Source organism: Micropterus dolomieu, linkage group LG01 (assembly GCF_021292245.1).
Source record: "Micropterus dolomieu isolate WLL.071019.BEF.003 ecotype Adirondacks linkage group LG01, ASM2129224v1, whole genome shotgun sequence".
Taxonomy (NCBI): Eukaryota; Metazoa; Chordata; class Actinopteri; order Centrarchiformes; family Centrarchidae; genus Micropterus; species Micropterus dolomieu.
In genome coordinates, this window is record NC_060150.1 from 6,392,992 (window position 1) to 6,409,100 (window position 16,109).

Genomic DNA, 16,109 nt, shown 5'->3' on the forward strand with positions numbered 1-16,109 from the left:
CGTCGAGTTAAATTAAAATAAATAATACTGTTTTTGCTGCAGTATATGGGGTCTCCTTTTATTCAGTGAAAGACCTCTGCTGAGAAACGGAACATGCCTGAACTTTCTTTCCCAGTCAAAACCTGCCTTACATGGTTGTACATCTATACCCAACTCCAAACCTTACCCTAAACTGAACCAAATTCTACCCTGAACCTTGAAACTAAGCCTTAACTTTCAGGCAGTCCTTTAAAAAGGTATGTCCCAAAGTGTGGACTGGTCAAAATATCCCATGTCTACTCAAATTAGTCCTCACAAAGATAGACACACACTCCTACCGTAGCTGTCCAAATACTGCCTGGTACAACCAATGTCTACTAAGCAGCTCACAAAAGTACAGTAGTTGGTGAGGTACAACAGTGTTGTTTAATTCTGATGTGAAAGAATTTCCATTCAGTAAGAGAAAAGGTGTGTGGAGTCCAGGGAAATAAGTCCCACCTTCAATGACCAACCGGTAACAGCCAGTCAGGCAGTTTCTGTCATTGGCTGCTTGATTCCTGAGTCACATCCTTATTCTGTGGTAAACTGAGCAGCTCCTGGATCCTTTGCATGTCCTTATTGGTTTCCTCTGCCTGAGAGCTGACATTCAGATCTCCAATTAACTCATCTGTCAACTGCAGACGGGCCGCCCTTGTGATTTGAAGTAAAAAGATTGACAGTTAAACAACAAGACGTCAGGATAACAACCAGTTTGAATGTAAATTTGCATTTTTTTAATACTTTGTGAAACATCCTACAAAGTCTTATGAGAACATTAAAATCTTCTGTCTCACCATTCTGCCAGTCTGAGCTCATAAAGTTCCCTGCGCTCTCTCCTCCTCCTCTCTCTGGTAGTTTCCCCAGCCACTGACTGCATGCTGATGATCAAAGCACCAGTGGGAATCCTGAGCAGAAGTTAGTTTACATTATCATTAATATCATCATGAACACAAAATAATGTTTAAATGTATATTTGCATTAGAACAATACAAAACAGAAAATACACTTTACTTTCTGAGAATGGTTGTTACTACCTGCACCACAGATGAAAACATCAGCTATGTAAGTTCAAGTCCAGTTGACACTTTACCGAACACATTCATTTTTTTTGTAACAAACCTAGCTGTCACATACACAACTTCTATCAAAGCAGCAGTGAAGTCCAATTTTCTCTCAGCTGTCTCTTACAAAGTCGAGCCCTCCTCTGCAGCCCCTCCAGGCCCACCCAAACCTTCCAGTCACACCTCCGCCACGTGTTTGGACAAGGGGACGATTCTGGGGTGAGATCTGGAGCGTGATGTGCTTTCCGATTAGCTGCCTGCTTTCATTTCACCCCCTTTGGCCTGGACTGCACCTGGCATAGCCAGAGCCAGGGCTGTTTGCACACATCAAATGCTCCAGGTGGCTGTTTCCTCAGGCAGACAGTGAGACGGAGAGGAAAGGGAGGAGGAGGGGGCAGCGATAAGGCTAGTATGGAGCCAACAAGAGAACAGACCAAGGCTGAGCCAACATGGAGCTGATGATCACAGAGACAATCCAAACCAGTCTGTCAAACCATCAAATACCTCACATTCAATCTCTATTATAGAATCAAACTCAAATCTGCTCTTGGCTCCGTGCACTCAGCTAAAAGTGGCCAGAGGAACGAGTGCAAATTGGGACAGAGAGAGAAAAGGGTAGAGGAGACACAGAGTGAAGCATAAGTCCAGATCAGACCATGGTAGATGGAGATGAGAGGCTGGAATAACAGAGATGGCATAAATGGAGAAGGGCAGCTGCTGCCTTGGCCTGCCTCCTTGCTCTTGTACCCAAAACATGGCCCTCTGCAGCGCACATGAGTCCCTCTGGCACCGTGAACAGAGAGGGGGTTACAGCTGGGCGACAGAGGGTTGCTGGGAGGAGCGCAGCTGGCTGCCAGAGTGCTCACTGCTCTCAAGCACAGGGGCATGAATGTGGACACGCTCACAAGCATGAGCAAATACGCATGTCTGTTAAAAAATAAACGCATAGCAGCTTCTGAAGATGTAACTCAATGCCGTGATGAGGATTCAAATCCTTCAGGGCAGAGGCTAGATTATGAGTTGGACAGATCTATGGATGTGAATGGACACTTGTGGAAGCAGAAGCCAACCTTACCCCAGCACTGCTCCGATGACCGTCCCTGCCACCAGCCCTCCAAGTCCCAGGTTCAGCCTGAAAAGGCCTCCAGTCACAGCTGCTCACACACAGACATTTATTCTTATCATTCATGATTCAAATGTGCTGGCATGTGTACGGTTTGTGTTAAAACAATTTGTCATCTGGTTCAACAAGGATTATAAAACTCTCATTGTTACTGTCAGTACCAGAAATCTGAGTAGTTGTAGAGCTGAAAGATTATCCAGGCTTTTATGAAATTGGACAAAAACATAATTTCTTCACAATACACAAATCTCATTTTCTCGTCAGGGAATTTCTGGTGTAATCTGTTTTTATATATTTTATGGGCAGTAAAGATATGACAGGAAATAATGGTGGGGGAGAGATGGAGATGGCCCTCTGTCAGATGTGAAGTGAGGATGTTGCCCCACAGCAAGCGCTTAAAAAGGTGAGAAACACAATCTCCAAAGTGTGTTCAAATGACATTTCTCTCCAGCAGGGGGACAGCAGTAGAGTTATCCATGCTGCAGGTGTGGGTTTAGAAGTGTCTGGGGCATTTTGTCCCCTTTCAATCCTGGAAGGAACTGGTGAAATATAACCACCTCCTATCAAACCATCAACAATAACGATGAATGAGTTTGTATAGATAGAAAACAGGATGGACAAGGGATTTCTGTCAGTAAATAAACGCATATATTCCAAAATTTTGGTAGCTGACACTTAAAATCTCTTTCAAGACAGACCTGAGGAGTACACAGCAGCAACAGGAGTGAATTTTGGGGCTGCTTTGCACAGAACAACTCCCGCATGGAAACATGTGGAGATGTGTGAATGTGAAGCAGACTTGTTGTGACACAGTAAGAACGGCTTTCCCTGGATAAATAAAGGCAAATCAAATAGTTGTGATCAGGCCCCGTTGAAGCCCATGTGACTCACCTCCAGCAGCAGCATAGTGGCTGAGGGTATACTTGTCTCGGTACACAGACAGCCCTGTGCTGACAGAACTAGAGAGGGAACGGAATAGACAGATGAGGGAAAGACATTTAGACACCAACAGGATGATCACTGGAAGTAAAAATAATATGGATATAATAATATTCTATATTCATTATTGTCAGAGCTAAAATACCTAAACCACACTTAGCACCTAGTTGTTGTCACAGAGCCTGTAACAGCCTGTATTCCCAACAGATTAACAATAATAAACAGTCCAATTTCGCTCCAGTCGAGCTGTTTGAAAGGCAAATATTTAAACCTAAAGCAATTTGATTTGTACGACAAGTTCAAAACCTCCTTTGTAAAGTTCTATTACGTACAATTTAGCCTTGTTCATTGTCTCAAATAGAACTCCTAACCTAAAGAACCCGTCTTGTATAATGGATTTGTTTGCTTACTTGAACATGGTGACAAAAGCAGCCACTCTCCAGCTCCATCTCCATCCGTATCTCACGAAACCCCGGATTGCTGCGTTGTGGGCTGAGCGCTGATTTAGACAGAAAGGACACAACCATAAGGTTGCTGCTGTGTTTTTACCATGAAGCTAGACCAACAGAGTTTAACATTAACCATTTCATTTTTCCCCAGTGGTCCTTTCTACAGTAACAAATATCAGGGGTTAGTGACAGAATTTACAGCACTTATCATTTCCCACAAATCCCAATACTAACTGATCAGTGTCCAATTCAAAAAGTTGGATTATTTAGAAAAGGTTAGTCTAACTTTACTCTTTGTCACAAATTCTAAATCCTCTGCTAGTATTCAGTTATTCAACAAAGGCGTTAATGGTAAATACTCTGTATACAGTTCAGTTTCTGCCACTCGCTAACTTACCACTGCTTCCACTCGGCTCGTATACATTTCCGCCTGGCTGACTTGGATATACTTCTGCCTGGCATGGCGTGCTGCTGGCAGGCCGCCGTAGATCAAGCCTGCCAGTGCCGCAGCTACGCCACTCTTTATCACATTAGTCAGCTCCTCTGGGTACCTCTGTGTTACACTAGGAGGACAAGAGGCAATACTTTGAGAACCAACTCAGAACCTTCCTGATTGACTTGAATTGACTAAACCATCTAAGTGAAGATGTGTTTAGATTTTAAAATATCTGCATTCAACAAGTAATATAGAAACAGAAATTTTAATTTACAAACGATTGATTGTTGGCTGATGTTAATTCCACACCTTATGTTGCTCACAATTGCTTTCGTGTACACGCATAAATGTTTAAATGCATAAATATTTTTCAATTTTAAAGGGAGATTTTTACTCCTGGAGGGAAAGTTGAAAAAAACCACATGATTAATTGTGGTTTTAAACTTCTTAACTTTATGGTCAGAACACACACTTGATGCCAAACAGGAGATCTCTTAACATATCTAAGGTGGAACTAGCGAATGTTTGGTAGTTTAACATAAATTGATTATCAAAAGCAGTGGCCAATTCTTTTTCTGTCGACTGACTAATCAATGAAACATAATTGTTTCAGCTCAAGATCTGACATCACACCGTCTACATCTTAAGTATGGAGGACACAGTACTGCTTTTTTAACACAGTGTTGAAAAGATTTAGGATATAACTTTTTAAAGAGAGCAGCGTGATAAAAGGGGTGAAAAAGGGAAAAGAGAATGTCAAGAAGGAACCAACTCTCTGTCAAAGAGGTCCTTGATACGGTCCCATCCTGTGTCTGGGAATTCTGGTTTGCCCAAGTTGCTGGGAGAGGGGATGGGTGCAGGAGCAGGACTGGTAGAGGAGGAGGAGGAGGGAGGCATCTGTGCTGGCTGGGCAGCAGCCACATCAGCTGCGTGGACCCTGGGGAGCAGGAAGCAGAAGGAAGGAGGCCTGGCACTCTGGATGAGGCCCTGCAGTAGACCGGTGCTCAGCGCACCCCGAGGGGCAGAATCTGCCTGCCGTCTCTGCAGGGCGAAGCCCGTTCTGGGCTGCTCTGGATGCATCACGCTTCAGCTGGCATTAGGCTGCAGCAGAGAGGCACAAACACATGGCCATGGGTTGGAATGTTGCACTCACTGCCTCGACTTATGCTCCAGCCTCAAAATAAATAGCCTTAAGGCAAATGAAATCTGGGCAGGGCTACACAGGCTCCAACTCAGCAGATGTTAAATGGTGCAGTCCTATCAAAACACACTGGGCACACAAGCAGACTTTCAGGGAAAAGATTTCTGTCTTGACTTCAAAATGTATCACTGAGCTTTCAATGCACTGCTGGGACCCTCGGGTCTTCTGAGAAGGGTGTGTTGGCTGGTCCAGGGTTAAAGCAAAAATACAAAAAGGTCAGTGTGTCTTTACGTATTTGTCTCCAGGACAATACAGATGCCACCCAATGAAATAATCTTATGAGATCCGTCTTCTGTTTTCAAGAACTTACTAAAGAGCAACAATTTTCAAGCATTTTTTGAGAAGGAAAAGTGAGAGGGAAATGTTTTGTTCCATATCATCTATATTTAATTAAACACCTTCTGTTGAATGCTCTTATTTGTTGTTTCATAATGTGAGGATCACAAACATTGCTGCTGACAGCTTTTTACAACATCTTTTGGGGCATTTGTCAATACCAGTGTTAACTTAAAAATACATCTCTAATTGACAGCATATTGAAAAGATCAATAAATAATAATAATAATAGGCGTCAGTTCACTGACTGACTTCTCCTCAATCAGCTTGATGTCGCACAGCTGTGTCAGGTCACACTGACTTTCCACTGCTGTGTTAGCTAACGTTTGGCTAAAACCTCCCCACTTTTCTTTCTCTGTGACAGAAATACCGCACTACTTTACATTATAATTGGTCGTGCAACGTAAAATGATGGTTTAAATGTCAGCCTTCTGTTTACATCCACTGGTCATCATGGAAAAATGTTTATAACAACATCTGTCCGATAATGGGAGCCTAACACTTAGCATGCTATCATTAGCCTCTGTAAGGAAAAAGCAGCTTACCAGCAAGCGGCGCAGATTTCCTCAACAATGAACGACTCGTTTTATGAAGTACCACACCGCTAGTTAATGCACTTTATATTCATTATTACCTTCTGCTGTTTTTCTCAACTTGACTTTCCAATAGCCTACTGTTCCCGACCTTTGACCTCTGCCAGTGCAAACAGCTACACAAATCAAATGTGACAACAGCGCCGCCCGTCGGTGGAGGACTGAGCATCATGCTGCCTGTGCACTGACTGAATAACAAAGAGCACATTGTAAGATAGAAATTAAACATTATATTGAAGTTTTATTTGGTTAAATAATAAAGCAATCATAACAGTTAAAATATGTAAAGATTTTTTTGAAAATGTAATGCCTTTATTCTTTGTTTATAATTGTGTCTTGTTCTGTTTTGTTATTTTATTTACTTATGTTTTATGTTCTAAATATATTTGTAACGGATTAATTCAAGATCCGCTAAAGAGGAAAAAAATAAAATAACAAAAAGCATTACTGAATACACATTGTTTGCACAACATACTATACTCAGCGTAGGGGAGTAACTACTTATATGTAATTAAGTTGTGTAATTTAATTAAAAAATAAATATAACTGTAATCCATTACATTTACTAGGAAAGAATGTGTAATTAAATTACAGTTGAGAATGTTTACATTAGACTGGGGGTTACATTTGAATACTTTCTGTAAAAAGCTAGGCTATATGTTGAATAATATTCATTGTGTTGCTTTGCATATTTTTTATGGGAATGTTCTTTTGCAATTTCCAGCCTCAGCCGTTTAGTAAAGTTTGATGCTGTTCTGATTGGTTCTCTCGTTTTAATTTGCACTGCCACCCATCCCTACCAGTTAAATTGCTTGAAGCTGTCTTTTGAAAATGATTAACAGTTTAAAACTTTCATTAGAAATTTAAAAAAGTAATCAAAAGGTAATTAAATGTAATAAGTCACATTGCTATGATAAAGTAATTAAATGTAATAAGTCACATTGCTATGATAAAGTAATTAAATGTAATAAGTTACATTGCTATAATAAAGTAATTTAAATAGTTACATTCTGATTAAATTTCAAATAGGGTAACTTGTAATTGGTAACCTCTTACATTTCCAAAGTAACCTTCCCAGCACTGCCTCATTTACAAACAATACGTGCAGATCATTTCTACACATGATCATGCAGATCATTTCTCTTATTGCAGATGTTTACAAAACCAAACACAAAGTCAAGAACCAGACTGTTTATTGGCGACAACCTGAACATCACACTTTGAACAGGCACATGATCACAGCGTTTTGGTCAAATCAACATACTAATGGACCATCTTCACCTGCTTGTTCATCGTACAATGTGAATACTACAACATATTCAACATTATCCCGTATCAACGCTACATCACCTTTTAACACCAAGACAAATTCTTCTTTAAAAAAGGTAAAAACTACTAAACACGAGTGTTTCTTGTAAACTCCAAACATCAAAGTAAATCTAATTACTCGAAAGTCGTTATTGCTTACTGTTGGCACTTAGTGTGGAATGAATAATGTTCACTCAATAATTATTGTGCTTTCATGTAATTAAACTTATGGCAGAAGAAATGAAGACTAAGACAACACTGTCACAATAAACAAGTAAATCAAACAATATCTGCATGTTGTGATGAAACTTGGTAAATGTCTACATGAGTTCCTTCACTAGTCCAGTAGAGGGCAGTGACGCAAAGCTGATGTCCTGTGTAAGCTTGAGTTCAGCTTCACTGTCCATGGCACAATAAAACAAACTAACACAAAACTGCTACCAGCCTATAATAATCTGTATTAGTGATGCACTGAGGGCACTTTTAACATTTACTATATACTAAGCAGCTATCACTTTTGGCCATTACTTTTATGTATATTAATAGGTAGGTATGGACACGAACAATTAGATCAAGGTTCATGTGTAGCATATTTTCCATATTTTTCTCCAAAGAAAAAGGCCTCTAAAGAAATTTCAAGTAAGCATTGCATGTATTACAACTCTGTAGTTCTCAGGAAATCCTTCCAACGCAACAGTACGGCATCCGTAACTAGTATTATTATTGGTACATCATTTGTGTATATTTAAGCAGCTGTCAAAAGTCAACATCACACTTTACTGTGAAGTTAACGTTAAAATACAAATGCATGTAAAAAAAAAAAAAGTCCATGTTTAATTTTTCAGCAGCTTTTTTGCAAGTGGTCCAGATGTGACGTTGCAAGACCTGATTACATCACATGACATCACCAGGGTCTAAAAACACAGCTCACGTAGAGGTTACTTGGCTGGTGACAGACAGCAGCCATGAAAAGGGGGAGAATTTTAAGAAGCAAATAAACTAATTGAACCAGAAAGTGATCAATGACTCCAAATTGGCATATATGCCCCCTTAGTGACAGCTGAAGGTTTGGCAGCATCCACAGTCAAGATACCAAACTACATCTATGACTGTGTAATACTAAGCTATGTGCCCTGTTACTAACTCCTGTAACCGCGCTCCACTTTAAGACTTAAACTCAATAGACGTAAAAAGTATCTGGACAAAGTTTTGGACTTTAGATTAGAAAAACGAACGGTGGCGTGACTTTGACAAACGGCAACATCGATATGTAACATTGCTTGTTGTGAGGAAATCATATGTTGCAGTTTAGTGATTACATTCATTACGTAGCGTTTCCCTTTATTACCGATGTCCTGGTCCTGCAGAGTCTCGCTCCTAAAGCTCTGTCTTGCTGGGTCTATGGACAATCTGGTTGTAGTTCTCCCTTCTTTTGGGTTTGTAGGTGAGGAGATTGCTAAACTCGGTGAGCAATCTCTCCCAGTAGCAGGAAATATCTTGCATCCGCAGGTGGTCGAGGATGAAATCCTTACCCCTGTGGGGACGGGCGGAAACAGAAAGTCAGACTGACAACATAAATGTGTAACTTCAAGTACAAGGCTGCTACAGTTCATTTAAAATGAAATCATAAAATATGATCCGTTACCTTGTGGCGATCTCCTGTGCAACGGCATCATTCTCTTTGACAAACTGTAGTAGTTCCCTGAGGAGACAGAACATGTCAAGGCATACATGCAAAGGACATTTTAGACCAAGGCATATTAGAATTTACACACTGAAAACATTCACACACCTGAATGAAAAGTGCCTTCAGTATAGATTCCAGTCATTCAAGTACTGACCTGCACATTCAGCACACGGGCGTGTGACTTCAAACATGAAACTTCTCAGGTTTCTGCTACTGTAACACCTTCACAGTGTACTTGTGTGATGCTGACATACATTCACAAGACTATAAAAGTACGACTTTTCTTTGTAAATAAATGAGGGTAGATTTTATCCTTGTTTTGTTTGTATTTGTTCTTCTAAACAGCCAGTTGTCGCTCGTAAACTACAGGAACTTCAAACAGTAAGGGAGGATTTTTAGAATCTAAACAGTCTAATTGCATTTCTCAGTATTTACTAAAACTGCACCGAGGTTTTGTGGCTGTAAAATCGACCCAAACTGGCATGTTTGGTCTTGTAATATGTATTTTAAGGAGTTCCTTTATAGAGTTACAAAACACGGGGGCTCCGCCTGATTCATCACTGCTGACTCACCACTGTGACAGTGGAAACTGTGTCTGAAATGAAATGACTAACAAAAGCAGGTGTAAAATGATTTTACACCTGCTTTTGTTGCACAGTTTGCACAGAGTCAGCAACAGCCTGTTACTTTCCGCCATGACCTTCCCCTGCCTGAATATGTTTTGTATTTTTCCTGACTTTAATGGCTCACAGCAGCTCCAGATTAGTGTGATATGATTGAAGCAGCCAGTGATACTTTCAGTAGTCAGTTAGTTGATTTTTATTAATTCATAGCAATAAGCTAGCAATATTAGTTTAAAAGTTCTACCAAAGACCTCCAACAGTGATTTCATAACATATTCAATCACTGATCTCTTTGTTGAGCTGATAATATCAGGCTTTTTAACTCTTTTTTTCCTCACATACAGCCTTCTTTCTGTGGAATGAATACGCGTCCCGAAGGTATTTTCTCTTCAGCTCCAGTTTCAGCAGCAAAATTGAGCATTTGTGAAAACAGTGCAGCTTCAGATGATATTTAGGGGCTTTTATGCAAATGAGATGAACTTTGACTAAGCTCATTTATACGTAGGTCTAAGTACAAAAGATTGCGAAATGTTCCGCCCCTGATGGTAATTTGCAACAGGCTTAGTAAATACAGTTATACAGTTTTTGATACGCTAAGCCAAATTATAAGCATATCTTTAATGCTTTGTTAAAAACAACATACGGCCTCTCAAAAAAAAAAATAAAAGAGATTTAATTTAGTTTTTTAACATCTAATATGAATTCATTTAGTGATGAATGACGTAGACGAGGACATAAAACAACCCGACAACAGATCTGAGGCTGTGATCAACAATGTCAAAGCTGTGAGTGGTCAACACAACCAAACTGACACCTTAAAAGGATAATTTCTGTATTTTTTTAACCTGGGCCGAAATCACTAGTAGCTACAAAAAGTTTCTGAATCTGTGCAGTAGATGGCTTCAGCCAGCAAACCAACGTATTCCTTTGGGGGCAATTGCGCCCGTAAAAATTATAACCACAAAAAGTGCTTATTTTTGCCAGCAACAAACTCAGAGTGTTGTCCACGTGTGTGGCATTATTGAAAGGATCCCTACGAGTGACTCCAGGTGACACCTTTTGTTTTAAACAAGAAACATCACTCCAACAAAACAAACTCCTCTCTCCAACTCTGACTCACGTTTCCGTCGTTGTCTTCCAGCAACAACATTAAAATATGTGAAAATAGGGCCCAGGTTTAAAAATACAGTAAACCTCACAAAATTAGTGACACTTAGAAACATGTACACCAGGGATATAACACCAGCTGTGGTACCTGACATCAGACAGATCCTGCTTGACTGGGATATAGTGGACCCAGGGCTTGAGCTCAGGGTAAAAAAACTCCTGCCATTCATCCCCCACATGAAACACCAGGGATCCACAGAGGAAGAGATGTTTGAAACGGAAGCTGGCTGCCACGCCTCGGAAGTTGAATAAATATCTGAAATGACAAGTGGTAGGGAGGGACTGGTCAAATGTGTGTCACCGGTCTGATGGGACAGTTTAACGAACTTAACTGATACGTGATGTGAATTGCTACACCAAACAATCAAATGAACATTCAGTAAAGCTGTTGCTGTTTAACAAGAGTGCATCTTAAACGTCACATTTTGTCCTTCATCCAAAATCCAGCTTACTTGTATTTGCAGTGATCGACCAGTGGGATTTCCTTGGCTGGGGGTCTCCCTAGTGTGTCCTAAAACAGAAAAAAAAACATGGCTTAGTAAATACAGATTGACTTTCAGATTGTTTTCCCCCGTTAACATAAAATAAAAATCTAAATTAAAAAGTCAATCTAGTGTGTTGTCCTGAGACTTTAAACTGCAACTCATCATAACACAAGACATGGTGAAATAAAGGCACAGAATTACTATAATATCTAATAAAGGGGCCTTATAATCATTCTGAATGTGTTTGAGTCTGGTGTGGTTTCAGTATGACTGACCCTCTCAGACTTCCAGGCCTGGTTTTTTGTGTACTCTGCGTCCACCAGCTCTGCAGCTTCTCTGGACAGAAGAATCAGAGGGTCGCGCTCCGGACTGGTTCTATCAGCAAAACAGGCACAAGAATGAGAAAAGGCAGCTCAGAAACTAAACACAGAGGGAATTTGGGGCTTTCAGGTAGAGACAGATTGATAGTGGCTGGCTGACAGGGCTAATAAATAGTCCCTTTTGTAATAAGTCTGAACTTTGCAGCCAACTATGGTAAGAGGATAGTCGAGTAAAGAAGTACTACCCAAGAAAACTACATCTGACATGAAAACATTTGGACTGTCGTATAATGTCACGTAATCACACAAACTAATAAATTCACAGGACTGACCTGGATCCTCTGAAGAATCCTCTGGACTCTTTCTTCTTCCATGGCCACTGTGCTGCAGACCTGCCACAACACAGTGTATGTATAAGGTGCACTGAAACTATACACCTCATAAGCTATGGCTGCAAATGATTATTTTATTATTGTGATTATACCACAGATATTATATATATATATATATATATATATATATATATATATATATATATATATATATTTATTTTTTATTATCATCATCATCATCATTATAGTTATTATTCAAGTATTCCATTAATCAATTTCATATTTTGCAAATACTCAATTCATGATTTATGTCATTACATAAATATTAATTAAAAAAGTATGTATGTCTATCAACGATTCATCTGCCCATTATTTTATCCATTAATTGATTTAACCATTTATAAAAACATCACAAAAATGGCCATCACATTTTCCCACAGTCCTTCTAATTGCTTGTTTTGTTTGACCAACGGCCCAAAAAAGATATTCTGATATTTACTATCATCTGCACAATGGTGGAATGAGCTACCACACGCCATCAGAGCAGGGGCGTCCCTCTCAAACTCTTCCTCTTATAACAGCTCTAACTCCTAACCTCAAACATGCACGTCCTATGCTCTTCTTCTTCTATTCCCTACAATGATCTTGTATTGATTACACATTTTTGTTTTGATTGCACTTTTTGTTAACTCTTACTTCCTTCCCTAGGCATTTACCCCATTGATATGATATGTACTATGAGCTCTTACTAGTATGTATTGTCAGTTGTAGATCTGTAGTTGATGCTCTGTTGATGCTTGTATGTTGTTCCTCAAATGTAAGTCGCTTTGGATAAAAGCATCTGCCAAATGAGTAAATGTAATGTATCAGAGAAAACAAAGAAAACCTGCAAAAACTCACATCTGAGAAGATGGAGCATGGAAGGTGTGCATTGTGGGTGTATGTGCTCAAATGCTCTAGTTTGTTTCAAATGATTATTAAATTTACAGGTTTATAATTGCAGTAAAAGTAAATACATGTATACGTAAGGCTGACATTTATTTCAACTATATTTGTTTTGTCATTTCCTCTTTTTTTCTTAATGTGCTAAATCTTACTTTTCAAGATCATCCCTCATCAGATCCCATCTTCCCAGTCCTGTGGGGTATATGGGCCACACAGCAGGCCCACCTTCCCAAAACGTCCATGCAGGGTACATGATGTCGTGGTAGTCTGCCGTCTATGCAAATGAAACACGTCAAAACCAGTTAATGCATTTAATAAACGTTCACATGCGTTTTTAAGTCTGTGCAACACGAATGCTTAGAGTCTGACCTTACTAAAAGAGAAGACAGGCAGGGTTGGCTGCACCCAGTTGGGGACTTGAGGGTAATCTCTGACATTTACCACCATCTCCAAGTCAGGTAACCTGTCAATCACCTCCAGGATGAAATGCTCCACCCCACTGCACCTGAAAACAGGAAATGGATTTAGTCAGAGCGAACAAACAGCTGTATGTAAGGACAATCACATCAGGTACTTGTCTCCTCACCTGGCAGGAAACATACAGTTGTGATCTCTGTACAACTTGTGTCCAATGATCTGGTAGTGGGTGCCCACCCCTCTTTGAACAGTCGCAGCCATGACATCCTCAGAGATTCCCCCTTTAAAGGGCTGCAAGTCACTTTGCAAGACACTGAGACAGAAATCAAGAGTTAAAAATAAAGTCCACATTATCTAATTAATGCTTTTAAAAAATAAAACCTGCACAGTGATAATGCAACAGCAACCATTTGCCTGATTAGTATGTTAAAAAAATGAAGTCTTAAATACAATATTGCAGCATGAAACGGATGGGTTACAATACATGACTGAGAGCAAAGACACATTGGCATCACACCCACTTTAGATGGCAGCTGCAGTTGACAGGGTTGCACGGTGTGTACCCTTTAACAGCGCCAGAAATCCTCTCTCTAATCGTCTCCCAACCTTTCCCTGCAAATAATAGCAAACTGTGTCAGAATAATTTACCAATAAGACACAGTCACTGTTAGAAAAGAAAGAGATCAGTATCCCCAAACAAACAAGGAGCTCTAATGTCCTGCGTTTTGACTTCAAGTGACAAGTGCAGCATAAAATATAACGTTACTCTGTGGTGAATAACTCAAATAATGTAAATATCCTTAGCTGTCTGAACAAAGAGTGTCATTTGTTAATGCTAACTAGCTTTAGCAGACTTGTTGCCAAAACCACGCCCAGCCTCTATTAATATAACCACCTTAATTAATATTAATCTTATTTTACACTACCCAAATGTGCTAACTTTAAACTGCATTTCATACAATCCTTAAAGTTAGCAAACAGTTAGCTCGTAGGCTAGTTAACGTTAGCTAGCTCGTGAAGTGATGAATGACTCCTCCAACACCAAAAGTTACCTCAAGAAGATGCAGCGAAATAAAAAGGTAGCAAAGACTAACTGCCGCTTTTAAAATGGTTTCATGACTCGCATTTGTTTGAATGTGTATTACCTGATGCAGAAACCAAACACAAATCATAAACTTGCAACAGGATGATTAAAATCCTCCACAGCCAAACGCGCTCCATTTTCTCTCTATCCTCCAGCTTTGTCTGAAGAGGACAAACAAAGCGGCGATCTGTGATCTGTTAGTTCTGACTGAATACAGTCATTACGGTAATGCGCACAACGAAATTAAATTGCAGGTTAGGCTACCGTTAAGTTCAAGCCCAAATTGGCATTAACGAGATACTCCTTACAAAATCTGCCTTTTCATATAAACATTCACATTCTGTCCTACTAATATATATATATAGGGTGAAATCTGCTAAAATAGACCACTTTTAGGTAAATGATCTAATAAGATATGCATGAGATCTAATAATATTGTTATAAATTGACATGGGTCTCTTAAATATTTATTTGTTAAAAAATATGAGACAAAGTATAATTGTTTTGTAATTATGAAAGTTTGAGTATCAGCATGTGCCTCAGCTGTTCAGTTAAAATGGGCCAACAACACAGTAATTTTAGCTGAAATCATCTAAATTTTTTGCAGGAAAGTGACAGTATTGTCTTTGGTGTGACAAAGTAACAACATCTTAAATACATTTCATGCAATAAAAAGTTGAACAACTATCTCATTGAAAAATGCATTTAAAAATGAAATGATTGTGTTGCATGGGTGTGTGTTTCTGCACATTGCTGTCTTTGTGTTGGTTTTGTGGATAAAGTAAAAACTAAGCCTGTGTGTGGACGTAGCTCACTGGTTTAGGGGGCCAAAAAAGTTTCTTTATAAATCTGAACTATTTTTATTTGAAAGAGCCTGGCAAAACATCTTTCACAAACATTTAACTTTGTTGGTAAGGTTACTTACAATTGCTTTATCACCCTTATTAGTGATGAGTGAAATTTACTATGTCAAGCTCATTTTTTACATACAGTATGATTTCTCTGATGTACTTCATGCAGGCTGTGCCCTGCCCACTATAGAAATCTCAGACCAATCAAAACTATTTTTTAGTATTTTAGTCTTGTAGCAACAGTTCAAGATGAGTAATTATGATTGGCTGTAAGAGTGTTATAAAGCTCCAACCTTATTTGGTCCATTTTACCTGATTGCCATATTTATATTTTTGTCAATGTAATATTTATATATTAATAATATAATATTTATATAAATACAAATTCTCTCCCCTTGTAATATGTTTGCATAACACAAATCCAGAGTAATGCACATGTAAATATGCTGATACATTGTTTTACTTTTCTAAAGTTCTATAATTCTACAATTACAATATTTATATATTTTCAAATCTATTTATGTCAACTGTATGTTTATGTCTAGCACATTCCTCGTATGTGTCAAAAACAACCTGGCAATAAAGCTCTTTCTGATTCTGATTCTAAATATTTCAACCTTCAATCATTTCATAGCAGGAGATTTAATTTTTATTTTATTTAATTTTTAATTTTGGAATGCATATAGCAAATACCGTATCTTTTTCTTTGATATGGATAATGTCATTGCTGATTA

At 39.0% G+C, this 16,109-nt stretch overlaps 2 protein-coding genes across 3 annotated transcripts; both read right to left on the bottom strand.

The window, feature by feature from the left end:
* Positions 1-386: 386 nt before the first annotated feature.
* Positions 387-6,323, bottom strand: timmdc1 (translocase of inner mitochondrial membrane domain containing 1). 2 transcript variants are annotated; one of them, XM_046054074.1, is made up of 8 exons: positions 6,198-6,323; positions 4,799-5,127; positions 3,988-4,153; positions 3,552-3,640; positions 3,094-3,161; positions 2,155-2,233; positions 813-923; positions 387-669 (listed from the first exon to the last, which is right to left on the bottom strand). In XM_046054074.1, the coding sequence occupies exons 2-8, from the start codon at positions 5,104-5,106 to the stop codon at positions 519-521; spliced, it is 972 nt and encodes a 323-aa protein (XP_045910030.1). In that variant the 5' UTR covers positions 5,107-5,127; positions 6,198-6,323; the 3' UTR covers positions 387-518. The 2 variants fall into 2 exon arrangements, with proteins under 2 accessions (XP_045910030.1, XP_045910021.1); XM_046054065.1 differs by having other exon boundaries at positions 6,109-6,278.
* A 1,009-nt stretch (positions 6,324-7,332) lies between these two features.
* On the bottom strand, positions 7,333-14,709 carry poglut1 (protein O-glucosyltransferase 1). Its single transcript, XM_046061838.1, has 11 exons — positions 14,586-14,709; positions 13,962-14,052; positions 13,610-13,753; positions 13,393-13,528; positions 13,176-13,297; positions 12,079-12,138; positions 11,702-11,801; positions 11,394-11,452; positions 11,030-11,197; positions 9,110-9,166; positions 7,333-8,998 (listed from the first exon to the last, which is right to left on the bottom strand). The coding sequence occupies exons 1-11, from the start codon at positions 14,659-14,661 to the stop codon at positions 8,842-8,844; spliced, it is 1,170 nt and encodes a 389-aa protein (XP_045917794.1). The 5' UTR covers positions 14,662-14,709; the 3' UTR covers positions 7,333-8,841.
* Positions 14,710-16,109: the final 1,400 nt, after the last annotated feature.

What these genes read in the sequence shown, in the direction of transcription:
- timmdc1 (XM_046054074.1), bottom strand. Translation starts at nt 5,106, where the DNA reads ATGCATCCAGAGCAGCCCAGAACGGGCTTCGCCCTGCAGAGACGGCAG. An exon ending in CGAGCCGAGTGGAAGCAGTG is followed by an intron (nt 3,641 to 3,987) that starts GTAAGTTAGCGA and finishes TGTCTAAATCAG; the next exon opens with CGCTCAGCCCACAACGCAGC. An exon ending in CCACTATGCTGCTGCTGGAG is followed by an intron (nt 2,234 to 3,093) that starts GTGAGTCACATG and finishes GTGTGTGAGCAG; the next exon opens with CTGTGACTGGAGGCCTTTTC.
- poglut1 (XM_046061838.1), bottom strand. Translation starts at nt 14,661, where the DNA reads ATGGAGCGCGTTTGGCTGTGGAGGATTTTAATCATCCTGTTGCAAGTT. An exon ending in AACTGCAGCTGCCATCTAAA is followed by an intron (nt 13,754 to 13,961) that starts GTGGGTGTGATG and finishes TTTCTGTCTCAG; the next exon opens with TGTCTTGCAAAGTGACTTGC. An exon ending in GGATTCTTCAGAGGATCCAG is followed by an intron (nt 11,802 to 12,078) that starts GTCAGTCCTGTG and finishes TTTTGCTGATAG; the next exon opens with AACCAGTCCGGAGCGCGACC.